At 38.3% G+C, this 23,082-nt stretch overlaps 3 protein-coding genes across 3 annotated transcripts in view; 2 read left to right on the top strand and 1 right to left on the bottom strand.

The window, feature by feature from the left end:
• Nucleotides 1–1,421: 1,421 nt before the first annotated feature.
• LOC141439100 (uncharacterized) lies at nucleotides 1,422–4,112 on the top strand. Its single transcript, XM_074103234.1, has 3 exons — nucleotides 1,422–1,794; nucleotides 2,592–3,205; nucleotides 3,472–4,112. The coding sequence occupies exons 1-3, from the start codon at nucleotides 1,493–1,495 to the stop codon at nucleotides 3,516–3,518; spliced, it is 963 nt and encodes a 320-aa protein (XP_073959335.1). The 5' UTR covers nucleotides 1,422–1,492; the 3' UTR covers nucleotides 3,519–4,112.
• Nucleotides 4,108–7,483, bottom strand: LOC141439099 (mediator of RNA polymerase II transcription subunit 24-like). Its single transcript, XM_074103233.1, has one exon. It carries the CDS (start codon nucleotides 7,126–7,128, stop codon nucleotides 4,183–4,185), a length of 2,946 nt encoding a protein of 981 aa, XP_073959334.1. The 5' UTR covers nucleotides 7,129–7,483; the 3' UTR covers nucleotides 4,108–4,182.
• Nucleotides 7,484–8,013: 530 nt separating this feature from the next.
• LOC141439019 (tRNA (adenine(58)-N(1))-methyltransferase catalytic subunit TRMT61A-like) overlaps nucleotides 8,014–23,082 on the top strand; it is an 86,035-nt gene continuing 70,966 nt past the window's right edge. Inside the window, exons 1-4 of the mRNA XM_074103130.1 lie at nucleotides 8,014–8,310; nucleotides 13,906–14,062; nucleotides 15,299–15,441; nucleotides 15,932–16,061. Of these exons, the coding sequence (XP_073959231.1) occupies nucleotides 8,116–8,310; nucleotides 13,906–14,062; nucleotides 15,299–15,441; nucleotides 15,932–16,061 (625 nt within the window). The 5' untranslated portion in view covers nucleotides 8,014–8,115. The remainder of the gene's footprint in view (nucleotides 8,311–13,905; nucleotides 14,063–15,298; nucleotides 15,442–15,931; nucleotides 16,062–23,082) is intronic.

Raw genomic sequence — 23,082 nt, 5'->3', positions numbered from 1 at the left:
TACTACAACTATGACTTAGGCGTCAAACTAATGTTGCTGCAGACAGATGCTGTGATGATTGTGGTTGAACTTATAAATAAGACCATAAATACATTACAAAGTCTTGAAATCCCCGGTATTTTAATATAAACATTAAACTTTAGTGGAGCTCATTCCCAGTTCCCACTAATGGCCAAACCATGTAAAACGCACTGATGGAGGAATTCTTTCCCACATTCACATTATCTCAGTTGAAATTACTTCAAATGCATTAAATAGCTTTATTATGTCCTTATATTTTCGCTCTATTTTCTGCATGAACGGCGACAAAGGATCTGATAGTTATTAAAAGGATACCTGCTGAGCTGGCAACGTCGCATTTTTGTTAGTTTTATCCGATTATTCCATAAAAATTAATGAAAATTAATAATGCTGTCTGATAGAACCCTTCTTAATATATAGTTAATGTGTCTACTCCAATAATTATTCGTTATAGACTTTTATTTTCTTTAAAAAACCAAACATAAATTCGTTTTTAAGGAATTTCATTCAATTTTAATGAAATAATCGAAAAAAAACTAACAAAAATGCAACGTTGCCAGCTCAGCAAATATAAACCCTCTTAAGCGTCATAAAAATTAATTCTAAGGTGGAGGTTACCTTATACTCGTATACCTACCTAAGTACAGACAAATTATTTAATAAAATCTCTTTTTTTTAAGTAACTAGCTGTTGCCAGCGGGACTACTTATGTCCGCGTAGAATCCGTTTATCGCTATCCCGCGCATGAACTATGCAATTTTCCGGGATAAAAACTATCCTATGTCCTTCCCCGGGGCACAAACTATCTGTACCTACACCGAATTTCACCGATGCAGAGGTTAAGACCAGATGAAGTAAAAACAAACAGACTTACAAACTTTCGCATTTATAATATTAGACTGACGACATCGTGAGAGTTGCGGGAAACTGGTGGATGCAAGTGGCGAGTTGTCGTTCATTGTGGCGTTATAAGGGGGAGGCGTTTGTTCAGCATTGAACGTCTTCCGGCTGATGATGATGATGAATATTAGTGGTACTTTAGAAATTTAACATAGACAATGAACTATACAATAACTGCTCACCCGTGTGTATGTCAAATGTGTGTTCATGCAGCTCTTCCGCCTCCACACTGTAAGAACACACAGCACACGCAAATGTACACGCGACGCACATCACACGAACCCAACTACCTGTCACCACTAGCACACTACGCTAACGCGTTTCGAACTCAACCAGGGATGTAAGGTAATGATGAGAGAGGTGGTGATAGTTTGTGTGATGTGTTCTTATTACAGTGTAGAGGCGGAGTAGCTGCATGAACAGACTTGGTTACATAGACGTAGGTAGCTATCGTAAGGTCGCGGGTGAGCAAAGTCATTGTTCATTGATATGGAAATTACATTATTGATGTGTAACGCCTGAATCAATTTAACATAGTTATTTCTTCCACAGCGAGGAGGAAGCAACAGTCATGAAAGCAAATCCATGGCTCTACCACTACTACGCCGTACAGTCAAAACTCCATTACGGCTTGGCCTACGAAGCAGCGACGAGGATGTACGGGCCTCCACCGCCCGATCTTCAAGTGTACCCTCCAGCGATGCAGTACGCGCCAGCACCTCCCGTCTGTATAAATGGAAGTCAAGTCATGATGCCCAACCCTGGGCTGCAGCCCCATATACCGCATGTGCCTCATCTCACTCCGATGCATTATGCCTATGAGAGAGCCGACAATGGGCCTGTGGATTACTCGGTGTCATTGCAGGATAACAGGTATTATATTTGATGGTTTCTCCAGCTAAGTACCTATTTTATCTAAAAAAAAAGCTCACTGTGCTACCTTCGTAACTTTGCCTAAGTAAATATTTGCGCCCAGTTTCGAAATCAAGATACTTAGTAGTAAAAGATTATTTTGCAAATATAACACAGAGTTCATTCATGTTTTTAGGGTTCCGTAGTCAACTAAGAACCCTTAAATTGTAGTTTTGCCATGTCTGTCCGTCTGTCTCTATGTCTGTCTGTCCGCAGCTTAGCTAAGAGACCGTTAGTATTAGAAAGCTGTTATATCAGTCACGCCGACAAAGTGGTAAAATAAAAAACAAAACATTTTTTTTAGGGTAAGTACCTACCTCCCATAGACGTAGAATTATTAGAACTTTAAGAGTAAATAGCAGCCAAAGGTATAATACACACCTAAACTTGGAAGATTCCGTACACAATACGAAATCCTTAGAAAAATATTACTTGATTTTTTCGTAAGGCTACGGAACCCTATCCTGGGTGTGTTCGACACGCTCTTGGCCGGTTTTTTATCCTACCGGCGCTTTCAGGAAGTCAACCGTCACAAAAAAGTGTCCTGCAAGAAACTAGGCATAAGGTTTCATTCAATCACTATCGATTACGTAGGTACCTGCCAAGTAATTCAAAAGCTACAACCAGATATCAATTAGCCGTGAATACCTACACCTATGTACTCTTTCTTTATTTACAGTAATTTTGATATAGTTGATATTGTCCCCTAATTTACCCAATAACTATATCACATGTTTAACATTAGCTTCTTGTTCCAGGTACCACACAGTCAGAATAGAAGATACTAGGATCCAATCTAATGCAAAACGGAAAGGAAAAAACTCTGAAGAGAAACCCAACACTCCTGTTCCAAACATGTCTCCACGGTGTACACCTTCCACAGTCACATCAGGAGGAGAAACTTTAGTAGCCGTAACAGGGTCCATAGCAAGCAGAAGACCAGGGTCCAAAAACTTTAATATATCCGAAACAGAAATGGTAGATCAGTGGAATCCTAGTCCGACGTGGTCTGAATCGGCGCTCCAAAAAGTTCCCGACGTCTGCCATCAAGACTTGAGTCCATACGTAACGACCACACCCCCGACGCCGTCTGGCACTCCGTCGGCTTACTCACAGAACTATAGTCACGCCTTCGTGTTCGATTGGTCGCCAGAGCAATATGTTCCTCATACTATTAATAGATGTAACACAGTAACAACAGAAAGTTCCTATCAGCAGAGTTGGAATAGGAGTCAGAGGGCATCGTTCGCGAGCACCGACACAGTCGACGAAAACTGCAATCCTAATAGATTAAGCTTACAAATGAGGGTCAGTAATCCACCGCCAGCGTATAACGCAACGAGGGAAGGAGAGGTTCTAAGAAGGCAAATTGGTGAGCGAAAATTGATTTCATAAAACAAATATATTTTTATTTATGTAGCTTGCATTCAAAATTTAATTAAAAATCTGACTATGTCATTCATTGTTAATTTTTTGTTTTTCTCCTTCTAAACTGTACCTATAATTTCCAAGCAAGTGTTCAGGGTCTCCACAAAGTTTTTAATGTTTGACCTAACGCTTTAATTAAATAGTTGATCAACTTTTCCTATCAGCTGTATTTCTATTCATGGACTAATGTATTTGTTTGTCTTGTTTTAGATCATCCACATCCTGATTCGCCAGATGCCAAGAAGCCTGCTTTATAACTAAAGTGTAGCTTGTTTTATTTCTATTTAAATTTATTCAATACTATGTTACCCTATTTTAATAATTTTTATTATTATTTAGACAAAAGCTCTGGAACTCTCCTGTGATCTTTGTAGCGTAAGAATTTTTATCATGCTAGGCAGACTGTATATTCCATAGAAATAAGAAACTTGTACAAATTACTCTCATAATATAAGTTTTACCTTAATTAAATTCCTTCACATGCAATGTGATAGTGTGTATACGATGTACATAATGCGACGTTAATTTAATCGTGATTAGATTTTTCTTTTATTTAATTTGGTAAGTCAATGCCTTAAAAGGAGGTCTACTTCTTAGTAAGTAATAAAAGTAATGTTCGTTGTTATTGAGCCCTGGTGCATGCTAGCATCTCTATGTGATCTAAATCCGTCCAGAACTAGATGTGTAAAGTTACAGTTAGTTAATTATACAAAGCTTGAATTTTTTTTCCAAGAAGATGGAGGAAATTCTTCTATAAAAAATTGTAAAGAATATTGAAGTCTAGTTTTAATTTATAATCGCTACATTGTTGAATTGAGTTTGGAAAAGTAAAGATTTTACTATTTTAAAAAGTTTATTTTATTTACTCCTATATTACATTACATCATCGATTCCTCAAAATAGACTAAATAGACTAAACAGTTATTCAGGTCTTAATTTCATATTTCGCAGCAGACATAGATCTCTAGCAGTGTCTTTCCTACCATAAGGGGTAGACAAATCATGCAGTCTTAAAATTAAATTAATGTTGAAACTGTCTGGCAGTGCTTTTATTAGTGTGGGCACCAGTTCACTTGGCATCTTTTGCAGAACTATCTGAGCTCTCTCTTCACCACACTGCACCACATATATTAAAAACTCCAAAATAAATTGTGTTTGTGGAGTCACATCACCATTTTTACCAGCCAAGTGAGAAAAAGTTTTAAACAGTGTGTCCAAAGCAGATCCCAATGGCTCTTTCAAATTTATTCCAGATACATTTTGTGCTTGGGAATAATACATAGCATTGCCATCAACACTATTATCATTGAGTCTTCTTACTTTGCTAGAAGAAACCATTGCATCCAAATCATCATTATCATCATGACGCCTTTTCCTCGTATTTTGGATTTTAGTCAAATTACTGTGCTCAAGTGCAGCATAGACACAGTATACAGCCATTTTGGCTAAAGTTGCTGATTGAGGCTCAACCAATTCGTCACACAACTTAGAATTATACAAGTATTGAGGTAACACATGCAATAACATGGCTTCTGTGCACTTTTCAATATTCAAATGAAACATAGCAAGAACTATATCCACTGACCTGTCAAGATCTTCCTGGTACCGAAATTTCAAGGTCTCTTTTACCAAATTTGTGACAAACCACACAGGACCTGCTGCATACAAAAGGCTTTCAATAATATTAGTGGCATCAATATGAAGGTAGCCTCTGGTTTTCACATCTTCCCAGGCAGATTGTAATTGCTCTAAAATCGGTTCTCGCGATATAATCGTGTGGGGTAAAGTCATAGTCTTACTTTTTGGTACTGATGGAGGATGGATGTCATATTGCATCTTCCTTATGATTTGGCACATTAAAATTGCGCGTTCCTTGAAATTATCAATTTGTGCCAGTTCCACTTCACTAGGAGAGGTGAGGAACTGTTGAATCATATTTATAGGTTTCAAGAAAGCATCTTGGTGTACAACATCAATGTATGCACAAAGCCAAACTGTAGCACAGACAGCTAAAGATGCCATTTTTTGCCTCAAAGAGTCCAACATCCTTTTTACATCAACAGCAGACAAGGAACCTTGTTCCCAAGCAAATAATACTTCTTTGACAGTCCTACTCACATTCATGCATAGTTCATGAGGTTTCAAATTAGAATTTTTAAAATCAAAGTCAGGAGCACTCAGGTGATGAATAAAGATGTCAACAACTGATGAATCACATTTCTGAAGCATTTGGTCAGGAGATTTGTGGGCTCCTTTTTGAGGCATACATTCCCTTACCCATTTCTCAAAGAAAGAATCACCGTTTTCTTCCAAAACAGCTTCAACACCATAATCTTGCACTATTGAGCAGAGAATCAAGAATGAAATGTCAAATATGTACACCTTGGACTGAGATGCACCTTTTTCACTAGCAGCCAGTAAGGCAAACTCATTGAATCTGATAAGTCTGGAAACAAATAACTTCAGTTTTCCCTCTACAGCTGCAACTGCTAATATTGTGACCAAAGAAGTCCCTCCAACAATTTGGCAAAGCATAGCATATAGTTGTTCCTGCATTTTATGGAAGTCACCGCTCATTGTCTTCAGTATCCCAGCCAAAGTTGGTTCAGCTCGGGTAATGAAAGAAGGAACTGATCCCTGCAACCCTGTAGGCTCTAATTTCTGCAATTTAATCTCTTTATTATCTCGTTTTTGGCTAAAGTATGACAAGTGCTGTTCAGTCACAACATTCAGTTTAACTAATGGCTCCAAAAGGGACACAATACTGTTACATGAATTTTTGGTGTCAACAATATCTAACAGAGGAGTTGATTGCAGCAGCTTTTCAAATGCTTCAATAACCTCCAATGAATATTCTTCTTCCTTATTAGTAGTGCCACAATTATTATGAAGGTAATGTATAACCTGAGGTATTTTGAGAAATGTGAAAGCTGCCCAGAGTGCTTGTTTTGAAGCATCTTTACTAGAATCATTCAATGAGATGAAGCAGGCCCTGATGAGTTCACAATACAGACGTCCAAGAGAGTATCCTTTAATTCTCTTTATCATAAGCAATTGAGTAGACAGTTGCTGCATATCAGCACTAGGGTTGGCCAAAAGATCTATAGCAATTAATGCTTGCAAACAATGGGTGACAGGCTCAGGTTTAACATTTAAAGGAGCTATTTTATCAATATCCAAATTGCAAATCTTTTGTAATGTCTCATGAATAGCAACCGGGGCTTTGAATTGTGTGTTCATCATCATAAAAGCTGTGATCTCTTGGCACTTTTTTGTGACCTCATTGTATTCATCTGGGTCATTTTGCTTTGCCAAATAAAACATTGCAAGTAGAAAATCAGTGTTCACAATGGAATTCAGTAACGCTGTAGATTTTTCCAAAAGTTCTTGGCTCTGAACATGGTTTGAAGATGGATATTTGCTCAAAGAGTAATGGTAAACTTGCAAAAGCCACAGTATTGTTGATGAGACAGCATTGGCAAACACTTCTTCCTCTAACTTACCACGGCAAGTGATACTGTCCAGAAAATGTTCTAAAAACTCCAAAAGACTCAAGATGCAGTGAGGTTTGTGGAATGCATCAAATTTTGAAATTCTCTGCAGTACAGCCGCGTAAGAGACTAAATGTGAAGCTAAAGAATGCTTAAGGTATGATATTACTAACTGGTTAGCTCCACATCCAACCATGGCCTGCTGAAGTATACAATCCGCCAGGTTGTAGAGATCTCCACTGACTCCACGGGGTATTATAGTCTTGATGTTGATACCCCATTGTATGTCGGTCCATCGCTCTCGCCAGGCTTTCAGTATTAGTGCCTTTAGGGAACTTGTTTTGCTGTTATTTTTCGATGTCTCCATTTTCACCATTTTAAAAGTCGGTGAATTAAATCAGAATTGGTGTTGTCACGTATCGTTCACTTCTCATTTTCCACTCAAAACACTTTATTTAATTCATGAAATACAGAAAAAAAGGACAAGCTTACTGACGTTGCTCGCTGTGCAATTTTTCGTTACGGGGGTCCGGTTAGTGTACGACCCCGTACTTGTCAATGTCAACCCAGAGTAAACGACAATAATGTACGCTCTGATATTTCAACACCCTTACGGCAAGTACACGAGGGTTTGTAATTCATTAATAATGTTAATGTAGACATTAATTCCAGGTCGACAAATACTGTTCTCATGTCAGTTTCTATTGGTGAGTACACAATAAACAGGTTCTGTATTTCCGTGTCGGTACTATCCGGACCAGGAAAGAGTGTGTCAACCTGTCACCCGATATGAGGTCTATTTCTACAATGGAGAATTTAGATATATCAACGTAAAACGTTCCGTTTCATTCACCAAAGCAACACATCCGTCATTGTTCAGATCATGTAATAATGTAATTACCCTTTATTAGGACAAAAACATAAGCAGATAAATATTAAAAAAGTGAATCAAAACGATTTAGTAAAAAAGCTATGTTCCCTGTGTAAATAAAATATTTATGTTCGTTCATGCATCCGATATCGATTCCGTTTTATAGAGTAGGAACGCAAAAACTGAAATAGATGTTCAGGCGTTTCTCACTATTAACCAGACACATTCTCACAACTCAAAATGGAATCAGAATACTGTCGGGTTCTTAAATATATTACGAACATTACTAACGTCAAAAATTCAACTATCATTTGTAAGCTGGAACTTATTATATTTAAAAAAAAACTTTTTTTTTACTGAAAAATGTATGACCAAGTTGACATTTCATTTCCAAAACGTCAAAACCACATGGTTTTCACCGGTGCGACAGCGACAAGTACTTGATGTTTACAAACTTTGTCCAAGAAAATTCAGTTAGTTACTAACTCAAAAATGAGTTTCCGAAATTACAAAGATAAAATTGACGAAGGAGATACTGTGATCTTATACTTAAGTAATAATGTACACGCTATAGATGTGAAACCTGAAATAAAAAATAAAAAAGGAGAAATGGTAGAGAATGTTTTCCAAACTACATTTGGTGCTTTGAAGGTTAAAAACCTTATCGGAGTAGAATATGGAAGCAAGGTAAATCTTTTTCTTTGTCATATACCATTTTACTTGACCGCCAAGGGTTATATTTTTCAGTATAGTACTTTCGGATAGGATGGGTACGGTTGGGTTGTGTGTGACAATGTAAATTCGAATCGATTTATTGCGATTCTCGATTAAATATGCTAAGGGTGTGTAATCAATTTCATTAGTGATAATTTATATTTTTAACTAGTTTTTGCCTGAGACTTCACCCGCGTAGCAAGTGTTTTTGCTTGTCTATCGGTATCTGTGAGTACTGGCTGGCACTGCCCCGTCGTATGTGGTTTTCAAATGGTTAGCAACTAAGTTTGTTTATGCTGTCATAACAGAGATTGAGTAAATTCTATAAAGATTCCATTGATATTTTATTGTGCTATTATATACAACAAATTCGATGCTCCACGTTAGAGAAATCTCACAAATATGGTAGCAGAGCGTGGTTGACTTACGAGTTAGTATAATGGCATCAACGTCGAGTTATCGCACCATAGAACCGTTGACCAAGTCAAATTATGATACTTGGTGCCTGCAAGCACAAGCGGTCCTGATTAAAAATGACTATTGGGATATCGTGAGTGGTGAGAAAATATTGCCACCTAATGCAGATGCGGCAGCGAAGACAGCGTTCAACAAGGAGGACTTAAAGGCAAGAGCTGAAATTTTACTTTTGTTATCGCCGTCCGAATTAAAACAAATTAAAGCCTGCACGACGTCTAAAGCAGTATGGGACAAATTAAAAGCTACTTACCAAAGCACCGGGCCTGCAAGGAAAGCCACCTTGTTGAAACAACTAGTTCTTAAGCGAATGACCGCCGATGAAGACATCCGTGATCACATAAATAATTTCATGGACGTGGTGGATAAACTCGCAGATATGGATATAAAAATACCTTCAGAATTGCTCAGCATTATGCTTCTATATAGCCTGCCAACAACTTTTGAAAACTTTAGGATAGCCATAGAGTCTCGTGACACGCTACCCTCTCCCGAAGACCTGAAAGTAAAAATTCTTGAAGAATATCAGGCTAGGAGTGGTAGTGAACCATCTGAAAACTCAGAAGCATATCACTTCAAGAAAAATAAACAGAAGTCGTACTGCAAGAGTTGCAAACGTAAAGGTCACACTACAGAGACGTGTTGGGAAAGAAGAAGAACGCCAATGAGAAAGACAACATAAACAAAAACAAAAATTTTAATGTTTGTCTCAGCACTGCAAGTTCAGATACCAATGAAGAAACCTGGTGTCTAGATAGCGGCTGCTCATCACACATGTGTGGCGAAAAATCAAAGTTTTCCACAATGACCCCTGAAAACGGCACTTTGAAGTTGGCATCAAACAAGCATACAAGCATGATTCAAGGAAAAGGAAGAGTCACTGTCAGTACCGGAAAAGAAAATTACAACCTCATTGATACCCTGTACATTCCCGATGTGTCAGTGAACCTATTGTCCGTCGGAAAAATAACAGACAAAGGAATAAGGTCGTTTTTGAGAAAGACAAAGCCTACGTCATAGAAAAAGGTGGTGAGGTGGCAGTGACAGCACAAAGAAAAGATGGGCTCTATTACATTGAATTCAAAACAAAAGAGACTGCACATTTCACACCAAAAATGGGCAATGGTATCATGGAATGGCATCGTAAACTTGGCCACATAAATGAAAAAGATTTGAAGACGATGGCTAAAGATGAGCTTATGTATGGCTTGAACTTTACTGACGAGAAGTTGGAAACATGCGAGACTTGCATTAAAGGCAAACTATCACGACTACCATTCTCAAGATATATGGACTTATACACAACAGACAAGTTGGAAATAATCCACAGCGACGTATGTGGACCTTTTGAGTGTGAGACAATAGCAGGATCAAGATATTACGTCACATTTATAGACGATTTCACTCGTTACTGTCACGTCTATTTTATGAAAAAGAAGAGTGACGTATTCAAAATGTTCAAAGATTACAAAAATGAAGTTGAGACGTTCCACAACAAAAAGATAAAATACCTGCAATCAGACAATGGTACAGAATACCGAAACAAGGAGTTCGACGATTATCTCAAATCGCACGGCATTCAAAGAAGATTGACCACCGTTTATACTCCTCAACAAAACGGAATAAGCGAGAGAAAAAACCGATCGTTACTTGATAAAACCAGATGTCTGTTGATTGAAGCTAATGCACCCAAAAAGCTCTGGGCGGAAGCGGTAGCTACTGCGAACTACTTAATAAATCGAAGTCCTTCCAAAGCCCTAGATGGCACTACACCGTTCCAGAAGTGGGTTGGGCGAACACCATGCGCACATCATCTATACGTATTTGGCAGAAAGACCTTTGTACTGAAAAAGAAGAAACGGGGAAAGCTTACCCAGAACACTAAAGAAGGTGTATTCATGGGATACTCGATGACCTCGAAGGCATACAGAGTCTACATACCTGAAGATAATGATGTGATAACTAGCAGGGACATAAAAGTCATAGATAAAATGTACTTCGAAGAAGGAAATCAGAACTACGAACATCTTGTGACTGAAAAGGGACAGAACTCAAATATATCTGAAAAAGAAAACAAAAGTAGAGGTAAAAATAAAGAAAACAATATACCACAAATTGAAGTTGAACTTATAGAGACTAAAAATGAGAACACATTACAAAATCTAAATTATCAAGAAGATGACGCCTCATCTACAGACGAAATAGAATCTTACGATGACGCATCAGAAATTGTTGAGGCACCTGGAAATGGGAGACCACAAAGACAAAGGCACCAACCAGCGTGGACTAAAGATTTTGTTCTGGATGAAAATGAAGAAAGTCATTTATTGTCGGAAATGTGTAATTTATCTGAAGAAAATGAAGATGATGACTACTGGCATGATGCAATAAAAGCCGAAATAAGAGCACATGTCAAGAATGGAACCTGGAAAATAGAAAAGAAAATAAAAACATGAAAGAAGTGGATTACAAGATGATCCTAAGAAACAAAGTAGGACCGGATAACAATATTACAAGGAAGGCCAGACTCGTAGCACGGGTTTTACTCAGCGACCAGGCGTTGACTACAATGAAACGTACGCTCCTGTGGCTAAACTAAGTTCGATCAGATCTGTTGTTGGAATAGCAATCGAAGAAGGGTTAAAATTGAACCAGATGGACGTGACGACAGCATATCTGAATGGAGAACTAGAAGAGAAAATAGTAATGAAATGTCCGGAATATTTAGAAGAATACCTGACTGAAATCATGGTTGACGAAAGTAGAAAAGAAGATCTGACGTTATACAACAAAACAGTTGAAATGTTAAAAGACTTAAAAATAATTCCAAAGGGAAAGTCTGCCGTCTTATAAAAGCTCTATATGGACTTAAGCAGGCAGGGAGGCAGTGGTATAAGAAACTCGACACAGAATTAAAGAACATTGGTTTCAAAGCTTCAGAAGCTGACCCATGTGTATATCTACTAGAGAAAAGAGGAGTTAAAATAATCATAGTAATTTATGTCGATGACCTTTTAATTGCCTACTCATGTCCAAGAAAGCTCCAAGAAATAAAAGACCTGCTAAACACGAAATTTGAGCTGAAAGACTTATCGACACCTAAACGTTTGATTGGAATTGATGTAACCTACAAAAGAGACGAAATTAAACTAAACCAAGAGAAGTTCATAGAAGAAACTCTCAAAAAGTTTAAAATGGAAGACTGCAAATCTGTTTCTACGCCTATAGAGCCAGGTCTTATTCTAGAGAAAGGTGAAAAAGATGATCGCCTAAACCTTCCATACAAGAACTTAATTGGCACTCTCATGTATATAGCAGTGGCAACTCGCCCTGATATAATGTTTGCTATTAGCTACCTCTCTCAATTTAATGATTGCTATGGAGAAGAACATTTTAAGTGCGCAAAGAGAGTACTGCGTTACTTGAAAGGAACGAAGAGTGTCGGCCTAATTTTTAGAAAACTGGTCAAGAACTGTATGGATTGGCAGATGCAGATTGGGGGGCATGTAAACTTGATAGAAAATCTTTTTCGGGCTATTGTTTTAAATTTGCTGGGACAGCTGTAAGTTGGATGTCTAAGAAGCAAAGAAGTGTCGCTCTATCTACAGCTGAGGCCGAATATGTGGCCTTAACTGAGGCTGCTAAAGAAGCAATCCATCTAAGAAATCTGTATAAAGATTTAGGAGCCAGCTACGAACGAATCGTCGTATTCAATGACAATCAAGCCGCCCTGAAACTGAGTCAAAACGCTATGGTGACTTCAAAGTCAAAGCATATTGACCTAAAAATGCATTTCATTCGGAACTGTATTCAAGAAGGAGTATTAGAGGTCAATTATCTTCGGACTGAAGATATGGAAGCTGATCTACTGACAAAAGCTTTGGCTGGTCCGCGCCTGTTGAAATTGCGGAACAGCTTGGGATTGTGCTGATGACCACGACAGTGCTGTGAAGAGGAGTGTGAGTACTGGCTGGCACTGCCCCGTCGTATGTGGTTTTCAAATGGTTAGCAACTAAGTTTGTTTATGCTGTCATAACAGAGATTGAGTAAATTCTATAAAGATTCCATTGATATTTTATTGTGCTATTATATACAACAAATTCGATGCTCCACGTTAGAGAAATCTCACAGTATCTCACAAACCATGCGGTCTTCTTGGCACTATATCAAAACTAATAACGGTAAAAAAAAAAACAAAAAAACCGTAATAATAAAATGGAATAAGAAAGTAACAGTTCAAAACATCAAACAATACGAAACACTTGATACAAAGATTCATTTAAGGACCTTCACTCTCATACTAATTGACAGACGTTGCAATTGAAATAGAGTAATGTGTTACGCGATGTAACTTGACGAGATTAAAATTTATCTTTTTAGTTTTAAAACACAATAATATATTTTTAAGTGATTTCTGTTTATGTTTGGTTTTTTGTAGTCAGCACGGAATGCTGAGGACCTGGGTTCGATTCCCAGTGCTGGTCTCTTTTTCTGGTTTTTCTGTGCATCCATGTCTCAGTTTGTATTTTCGATATGATTTCTGTTTATTATTACGAAATCTTTTAAGCTATAGAGATATTTTTTTGTTCTTTGGGAATTCAAGTATATTATTGGCCTGAAACATTCATGGCGTGGAATGGAAAAAACTTAAATGTCACCCTACCCATCCTATCCAAAAAGTGCTATAGTAGAAAAGTGCAATTTCAATTTGTTTTCAGCATTAAAGTTCTGTGATTATGAAACAATACAATACAATACAAATATTCTTTATTGCACACCATAAAGCAGTACAAAAAACTTATAATATAAACACTTAGATCATATAAACATGGGAACTAAATAGAATAGGTACTACATTTAAGTCTCATCTGTTTTAATAAACACAAATTCTGCTGACTTAAGTCATCATTATCATCATCATAATATTTAAGAGCCTAGCTCTTGTCCTTGTCAGTGGAGTAATCACCATTCTGCACGCCTTCTGCCAATGCTTTGAGCCCCTGATAAAAAAAAAAAAAAAAGATAGCCTATAATTGAGTTATTTAGACCTGCTTCCTAAGTATACCAGAGGTTAACCAACATTTTTTTTGACAGGTAGAGCTATCAAAAGGCTGGGGTCACGTCTTGCAGCCAACTCCTGAGCTGTGGTCTGTCACTCTGCCCCATCGCACACAGATCATTTACACGCCTGACATCAGTATGATATTGATGCAGCTTGACTTGGTCCCAGGCTGTTCGGTTATTGAAGCTGGTATGTATTGCCTTTTTCAGGGTCGGATTAAGAGGTGTGGAGGCTTGGGGGCCACAGAGGAGTGGGGACCCATAAACTATTTTCCAAATAAAATGAGCAGTATAATTATGTTTGCATAAACATAATATCATTATTTTATTTAATAGTATAATTATGTTTGAAAGGAAAAGTTGTTTACAATAGTACACTAACAATAGTTTACTTGTCCGAATTTGAAAAAAAAACTGAAGTTTCTATTGTGGGGGCCTTTCTTTTATGGAGGCCATGGGGCTGTAGCCCCGGTTGCCCTACCCTAAATCCTGAAAAACATTGCTGTCTGTAAGAAAACTACAAATTTCTTGCACAGTGTTAAGATGGCTTTAGTACAGAGGTCCCCATACTTTTGATTTCATAGATCTTGCCATATCTTTCGCTTTGAAAAAGACTCCCTCTTACTTAATGTTGTATACTTGGGCGAATAAAACTCGGAAACACACTTTTTCCCAGAGTTGAGGTCAAGCTGGTTCAACTATTTGTACCTGAAAACCCTCACATAGCAGGTTTCATCAAAAAATTAAAATAAATATACAAGAATCGCTTCTTTAAAGATATTAGATTTATGTAGATAGATAGATAAAGAACTTTAAATGTTATTATAACGGATAACTCACGTCTTAAACCGAGTTTAGCTCGACATGTTTCGGGCTATTTCGTAGCCCTTCCTCTCAGGAGCACACGAACCCGGCGGCTGCCGCAACACGCACACTACGCGCCACCGCTCTGCTCGCACGACTGTCCGACGAAACTAACACCGGCGCACAACTACCCGCATTTTATTTTATTTAAAATTGCATTGCATTTTATTTTTTATTTTATTTTTTGTATTTCTTTATTTTTCGCATTTTTATCGTCGGGTAGTTGTGCGCCGGTGTTAGTTTCGTCGGACAGTCGTGCGAGCAGAGCGGTTCGCGTGCTCCTGAGAGGAAGGGCTACGAAATAGCCCGAAACATGTCGAGCTAAACTCGGTTTAAGACGTGAGTTATCCGTTATAATAACATTTAATATGAGTGAGTCTCACGGTAGTTTCATGTTCATAAAGAACTTTATTCACAAACATGCCATGACAAATTCTGCTGATTAAAAAAATACAAAAATAATTAAATTTGACACTGATCCGTGTCTTAGCATACGAGGGGTTAAATATCTAGATTATATTTATATGACTGCATAACTAAGAGCTACCATCCAACACCCCAGGCACTGGGAGCGGGTCTCTAACCCATGCTCTAATACGACGGGTGCGGCCGCGCGGCCACGTCTACACATTTGACTTCCATGAGCACCGCGCGAACATCGCGCGCGACGAGTTCGAGGCGCATGGGCTAGCGGAGTTTGTCACTGTGAGTTACCTTTTTGCTTTCAGTTAAATCATCATCATCATCTCGACCTATACACGTCCCACTTTAGAGCACAGGCCTCCTATCAGAATGAGAGGGCTTGGGCCGTAGTTCCCACGCGGGTCCAATGCGGATTGGGAACTTCACACACACCATTGAATACCAATCTTCGGTGGTGTGTGCAGGTTTCCTCACGATGTTTTCCTTCACTGTAAAGCTCATGGTAAATTTTAAATATAATTCTAGACATAAATTTCGAAAAACTCAAAGGTGTTAGCCTAAGTTCGAAACTTGGAATCCACGACCCGCTGCTTGAGGGGTCATATGACAAAATTTTATGCTACCACAACTTTAGATGAATACAAGAATCGAATTAATTTTGATTAAAAAAAAATCTATCTATCTTACCCATAAATAATTCCCACATAAATGAAATTGCAATCAATAGCTGCATTTAAATCTGATTCCAAAATAAACTTAATTCTAATTTCAGGCTAAACACAGGGATGTCCTTGAAGAAGGCTTTGGTGACGACCTTGATGGTAAAGCTGATGCAGTATTCTTGGACCTTCCAAGTCCTTGGGCTGGTGTGCCTCACGCTGCTGTTGCTATAAAAGAAGATGGTGAGTAATTTTCTTTTCTATTACTCACAGGTAAGATAGGTACTTAAAACTAGGTTGTCTGAATACAATACAATAACTTGTTGTTGTACACCATGTAGAAAACAGTTCATCATCATCATCATCAGCCGGAAGACGTCCACTGCTGAACAAAGGCCTCCCCCTTAGAACGCCACAATGAACGACAACGCGCCACTTGCATCCACCGATTTGCCGCTACTCTCACGATGTCGTCAGTCCACCTGGTGGGAGGCCTGGCTGCCAAGCCAACGCTTCGTCTTCCGGTTCGTGATCGCCACTCGAGGACTTTTCTCCCACAACTGCTATCTGTTCTTCGTTTGAGCGATGTGGTGTGTGATTCGATGTGTGTGTCGGTGACTAGTTCTTCGACGAGTTTCCGTATTCCGGATTCTATCGCGCAAAGAAACCCCAAGTATAGCTCTCTCCATAGCTCGTTGCGTGACTCTGAGCCTCTCTAAAAGGCCAACAGTCCAGAAAACATTAAAAAGGAGAAAATGTGAAAGTGTCACCATGCAGTGTCTGTGTCTTTTAATTTAGGTACACCAAGTATACGCCCACGTTGGCATACCTACGCTAATCTAAATGGCTCCAAAAAATATGATACAGTTTTCGCCTATGACAGCTACTTAGACCACTTTTGGTATACTAATAGATCATTGCAGCTTGAGACTTGTCATGACTGATTTGACCTTGGCAAACATGCAAGCACACAAACAAAAATTGCAAAAAAAAAACATGCAAAAAGTATCTTGGTGCTAAAGCAGGCTTTAAACGAACGAACACTGTTATTTTTGTTTTCATTCACTCCAATTTCTTTTATTTGTACCACTGCCACGACTGCTACTAAATGAGATTAAGAAATCAGCTTCCAACGCCAAGATCGATCCTGCAAGATGCCATCTTGTCGCTGCTGCTCGACGCGGCGACTTGACGCTACTTTTTTTGAGTCGTGGGAAATTCAAAATCACCTTCAAAATGGGGTCTCGTGACCAGACTTATCGCTGCAATCGAGCGACGAGCACGTGGGGTCACTTTAACGCCTACCGTAGATATAGAAAAAGTACTTTACAATAACTATCTTGAATTAGAAAATCGATCAAACGCACCAGCGTAAATTTCAAACGGTTAAACAAATCACTATAACTAATGCTCACCGAGCAACCGATAGTATCGACGTACAGGAACCCGCAGATCCTTATAAATCGACTAAACAGATTGCAATCTGATTCGCGGTGTCGATTATTTAGATTCCCTTGTAAGTTATTCGATTCTATTCATTAAACTCGTTGGTGCCGAACTAGATAACGAGTTCAAAATCGATTCATCGATTCGTGTTCGATTGGAAAATGACTTCAATCTTGCACTTAGGGCTGAATGTTAAAAATCAGATCCATATGGCTTACTAGTTCAAAACAATCACGATTATGTGAAAGTGTTACATCAAAACGAAAAATGACTAGCTAATAAATGATTACATTATAATTTATTCGCCTATAAATGTATGTTTTGGATGAGGTAGAAGGACAGGCTAAAAGGAGATTGGTACTCGATCGTAACCGATACTGACTGCCAGCAGCCAAGTAGCTGAAACGCTCGGAAAGGTATATAGGAGCAGAAGGATTAAAAAGAGTGTTGAAAAGTAATGACAGAACGTGGATGTTCCTACGATCCCTTAGTAGTTATAAGCAACCACTTCAGTTGTACCCTGAAATTAGACACGTGGCCGTACTTGCGGAGTCCAAAAATGTATCGAATACATACATTCTGAAGGCGATCAAGCTTGTCAAGCAGCCCCTCATTAAGATCCAGATAACCAATATCACCATGTAGTTAAGCAACGGGAGCAAAAGAGACTGAGCCAGAGTAATTTTCGTTTGGAGAGGTAGAAAATTCTGACGGTAGATGAGAAAGAATAATTGTACCATCAAAATACAAGTTTGGAAATACCAAGTCAGAAATCCGAGAGATAAAGTATGGACTGCCAATAACGATTGCCTGGGTTTTCTTTGCGAATCATAAGTAGGTCCGGCCAGGTAGAGTGACGATCTGCGAAAAGCTGCTGGTAGAAGCTGGATGCGTCTAGTCGAGGACAGAAAGGCTACTACGAAACTCGAAACTCGAAGTTCGTGTCGTGCGACACTTATACTATTTAATACGAGAGCGAGAGGGATCGCACGACACGAACTTCGAGTTTCGAGTTTCGTAGTAGCCCTGCTGGGTGCAATGGCGCTCTTTGGGGGAGGCCTATGTCGATGTCTATGATGATGATGAAGCAGGTATTTACTACCCAATCAGGCAGGCAGGTGGAAGCAACTGATAGGTGCCTGTATCTAGCTGTTCGTTGGCTTTTTTTTTTCATTTCATTTTCAATAGCAGTGGATTGCAACTGCCAACTGTTCGGCTTAAGAACGTCTTACCCGTGCCAACCCTACACTGATTTCCCTAATTGGTACTCGTTTAATCGCAGATAGGCATCGGCAAGTGATCGGCCGGTCGCTGGCGACAAACGACACAATAACATTTGTTATCCTTGAAATTGCTCTTAGTTGCTCTATTGTGGCCGCGAAGGAATTTCAATTATTAGGAGTGGGATGACAGGGCATGTCTTAATCGTGATTTAAATTGGATGAATGTCCATTTAGAACTTTATATTTCGTCACTACAATGCAATACAACAACTCTTTGAAAAACTACTACACATTCCATTACTTAAAAAAAAAAGTTCGAACCTCAAAAATCTCAATCATGCCTAAAGCAAAATAAGCTATTTCATTTCAATCGATAATTTTTATGCATGTAAAGAATGTACTGAATGTTTGTACAGTCACGCATTTATATTCTGCCACAGCGGAGTACTCGTATGCAAAATATCTGACACGTCCTGCCGGCCCTAGGAAGAATCCTAGAATCGTATCAAATATTTATGCACGCCTTGTTATGTCAGATATTGGTGCTGGTGACTGTAGCTACATTATTTGAAAGATCAATTTTGCTAACGTATTGATTTGAGATGCATTTTTTTTATATTGCCTATTTTTACTATTAGCCTGCGTACTTGATGAGCATTAAATAAGCAACGGTGGGGAAAAGTGAAACAAAAAGCAATGCATTCTTTCCGCTCTTAATCTTAATCTATGTGTGTAGCTACGAGCACGTGTGTAGCAACCATAAAGGGTACTGAACTGAGAATGAAAATAAAAACTTATAAGGATAAACTTTAATTTACTTAACAGCAATAAACCGACTTACCTTAGCTGTGGTAAGTTTTCCTATAATAATAATACTTTGACATTTGACGTTACCACATATCACAAATAGTTTAAACTTGACCGTTTTTCATTGGTGACCGTGAACCTTCGTTACAGTCTCGAGATAAAGATAAAGTGCTATCGTTATTAGATCGATAACGTAGAGGTTGGACATTCACCATTCGCTAAGTCCGTATTGTCTAGATCAAGTTCAACGCAACCATCTGTAGGAAGGCGCATGCGCACATGCGCGTAGGTACGCAGTTTTAACTTACAAAGTCTTATTTGCCTGCCAATTTAGTTTAGCCACAGGTTTAGCTATCTACTTGTTTACATATTTAATTTTGAAGTTTCAGCGTTCCTAAGTTTCAGTTTGAAAAACTCCTTTCCCGAAATAAACACTTTCTGTAAAAGTTGCGCTTCTTTATTTTTTAGAAGGATCATTTACGTTGAAGGTAGGTTCACTGTTTCTAAAAGTGGACTTCCCAATGGGTCCCATTATAATAAGCGCTTCACTGATTTAAAAAAAAATCATTAACTACGAGTTATTTACCTCTTGTATGCTTGAGCACAGATCTGTACCAAATTAATTAATAGCTAATTTTTTCATTTTGTATTTTTAATCTGTAAAATTTAAAATTGCTATTATTTTGGACAAAAGAGACTAAAACCACAGAATAAGTAATAGTACTAAAAGGTAGGTTTTTTTTAGCATAGGTACGAGAGGTTAAAAGCTATATTATCCTTGATTAGCATAGGATACTTTTTATCCGGGAAAAGTGCGTTCTGGACGCACTACTTAAAAGATATCTATTATATGGCACACAAATAAATAAATAAATATCATGGGACACTTGACACCAATTGACCTAGTCCCAAACTAAACAAAGCTTGTACTATGGATACTAGACAACGGATAAAGATACTTATATAGATAAATACATACTTAAATACTTCTTCAATGCATATTAAACATCTAAGACCCGAGAACAAACATTCGTATTATTCATACAAATATCTGCCCCGGCTGGGAATTCAAGCTTCGTAGTCAAGTTCTCTAACCACTTGGCCATCCGGTCGTCAAGTCCAATCCGAAGGATTTCGCTTAGGTAATGTTCCAGCCTACGGTTCCAGCCTACCATCGTTATACCTGTCAGCAAACCTTGTTATGCTTATCAGTTACCATGACATTATGGTCAATTTTGGTAAACACATATTGGCATCATGGCATCGCCGTACACACAAACATGCAATTATGTTGCATATGCGAGCAAATAAGCGTAATGTGCGGTTGACGTAATATTTGTTGTGCAATTATATTATGTGCTGTATTGAAGATGGGGATAATATATGGCGTACCTACATACTCTTAGCATCTGATGCAAGCCTTTGTAGACGCTTACATCGTATTTTGTATATTATAAGCATAGTACGTACTTCACTTGACTTTATTTAAGACAAATTTGCTGGTGATAGACTACCCATTCCCGGAATGGAAAAAAACTGCCTGTACAACTGTACAATAAATCAAAAATCAAAATTAAAACGTTTATTCTGTAAGTAGGCCACAAAAGGCTCATTTACATGTCACTTAATAGGGTTCCGTAGTCAGCTAGGAACCCTTATAAGTAGTGTCGCCATGTCTGTCCGTCTGTCTATCTATCTGTCTGTCCGCGGCTAAGAGACCGTTAGTACTAGAAAGCTGTAACTTTGCATGAATATTTTATACTACCAGCGCTTTTGGAAAGACTCATCATTGCCAAGAAGAATGCGCCGCTGGAAACTTGTCAGAAAGTTTTTTTTTTTTCAAAACAAAATATATGGGTAATACAATAAACTAACAAATACGACTGAGAATTAGTGATGCTTTCCGGATGTTATTAAATCCTAAACACTAAAGTATCTACATAGTAAAACAGTGAGAGGTGTTTCGTAGAACAATTCCTTAGAGAAGCACTGAATATACCTAGTGCCATCCACGAAGACGCGTGATTTTGTCAAAATTAGACATTAATGACATTGTAATAAAAGTCACTACCTAACTGTTGAAGTACATTATTACGAATATGTTGAGCTGCAATGAAAAATCTATCGTTAACATTTAGGGGGGTGAAATCGGATAGCGGGTAAGAGCAGATAGCTTGCTATTTCACATTTCTGCTATCGCTGATTCGCATAGACACGTTAGACAATCCGGTGCCATCCCCTCCTCCCCTACTGCATGTCCTCTAGATCTCATCGGATTTTTTTCCGTCATACCTATTTTTTGCCGACGACTAAAAGTAAAATTCCTTTAGGCCAGTCTCCAACAGGTCTGTTGCTACAATATGCAACTACTTCTTGACGAACTACTTTGTATTGTAACATAATATGTCTAACAAACTCCTAATACCCTTTAATAACCAATGCGAGCGTAGCTAACGATCAGCTCTGTCAGAACGTAAGCCTCTATGCCTTTATTTATTGCTTGTCCAACTCTGTCCAAATATGTCCTATTAATAAATGGCTGCGGACTCTATGAACCTAAGCCACAATGGATGTTATAAATGTATGAGAAATGTATGAACTATTATCTCCTTGTGAACTACTAATGCCGTACGATTCTTTAACTGTTGCATTGCATTGTTGGTGTTGTCCTATTTTGGATGCGTTTTGATGCTGTGTTTGTACCTAATTTTCTTTTTAAAAGTTCTGTAATTGAATTGGTCCTCTCTAAAACTTATCTTTACTTGACTAACAATCTACTTGGCAATATTTATCTTTACTTGGCAATGACTTGTCTTAAGGCGAAAATAGCTTCCAGTGACCTTGTGCGTACAAACAAGCAAGGTCACCGCGCCCAACGCGCATCATATTTATTTGCAAAACAGCGTCCATTTGCCCCTTTCCTTCTCACTTCGTTAAAGAAATGTAATTAGATGTGATTTGGTCAGACCAATCAGAAGCCGGAGTTTTCTCACATTAGTTGAATGCACAGAGGCCTTGTAAACATATCAAAACAAAACAAACCTAACACTAAACTGCCTTAATCGCTGCAACTAACAAATGTTCTCGCTGCATGACATGTAATAAAAGCCCTCCCATGGTGGTCCTACAACGGCACTCTAATAAGACAGCCCTTAGCTCAGCTGTCGGGATTTGGACGTTATCTAGGTGTGAAAAATAGCAGGCTTTATACCATAGCACGAATGCGAAATGGGATAGAAAGGCTGACGTAACATTAAAAGTTTAATTTGTCCTGCAGGAAGTACAAAGGCTTTCGTGTGATAGTCGTACATATACCAAATTGCTGTTTGGCAGTGGATGGAAAGCTAAACTATCTTCTGTACAAAACATTGTAGGTACCTCGATATGGTCATGAGCCAAAGTGGATGAACAATACTACCGTGAGACACAAACAATAAAATATACGCTCACACACTTATTTGTGATCGAGGTATGACCAACTGTTTCGAATCAATCTATGGTCCTTGATCAAGGTGTGCTTGGCTTGAACAAAACTAGGAGGCGTGTTTGAAACAGTCATACATATTTCCTCAAAACAATTTTAAATCACAGTTGTTGTAATTTCGAAAAAGGTGAAAATAAAAGTGTTTAATTAAATTTTAACATGTTATAATCCGCACCAGCACTATTATATTTAGCTCAGTTCTTGCAATGTAGATACATGTCTGACATACATAATAACTGAATACGTGAGTGATCCGTATATTCTAATATTTTAAAAACTAATAAGTTGAACCAGTGAGCTTTAT

Source organism: Choristoneura fumiferana, chromosome 20 (assembly GCF_025370935.1).
Source record: "Choristoneura fumiferana chromosome 20, NRCan_CFum_1, whole genome shotgun sequence".
NCBI lineage: Eukaryota > Metazoa > Arthropoda > Insecta > Lepidoptera > Tortricidae > Choristoneura > Choristoneura fumiferana.
This window is presented reverse-complemented; position numbering and strand designations above follow the sequence as displayed.

Bases quoted from the DNA above. Each gene is read 5' to 3' on its own strand.
- LOC141439100 (XM_074103234.1), top strand. From the start codon at position 1,493: ATGAAAGCAAATCCATGGCTCTACCACTACTACGCCGTACAGTCAAAA. The intron at 1,795-2,591 runs GTATTATATTTG...TTCTTGTTCCAG, and splicing joins GTGTCATTGCAGGATAACAG to GTACCACACAGTCAGAATAG. The intron at 3,206-3,471 runs GTGAGCGAAAAT...GTCTTGTTTTAG, and splicing joins GGTTCTAAGAAGGCAAATTG to ATCATCCACATCCTGATTCG.
- LOC141439099 (XM_074103233.1), bottom strand. From the start codon at position 7,128: ATGGTGAAAATGGAGACATCGAAAAATAACAGCAAAACAAGTTCCCTA.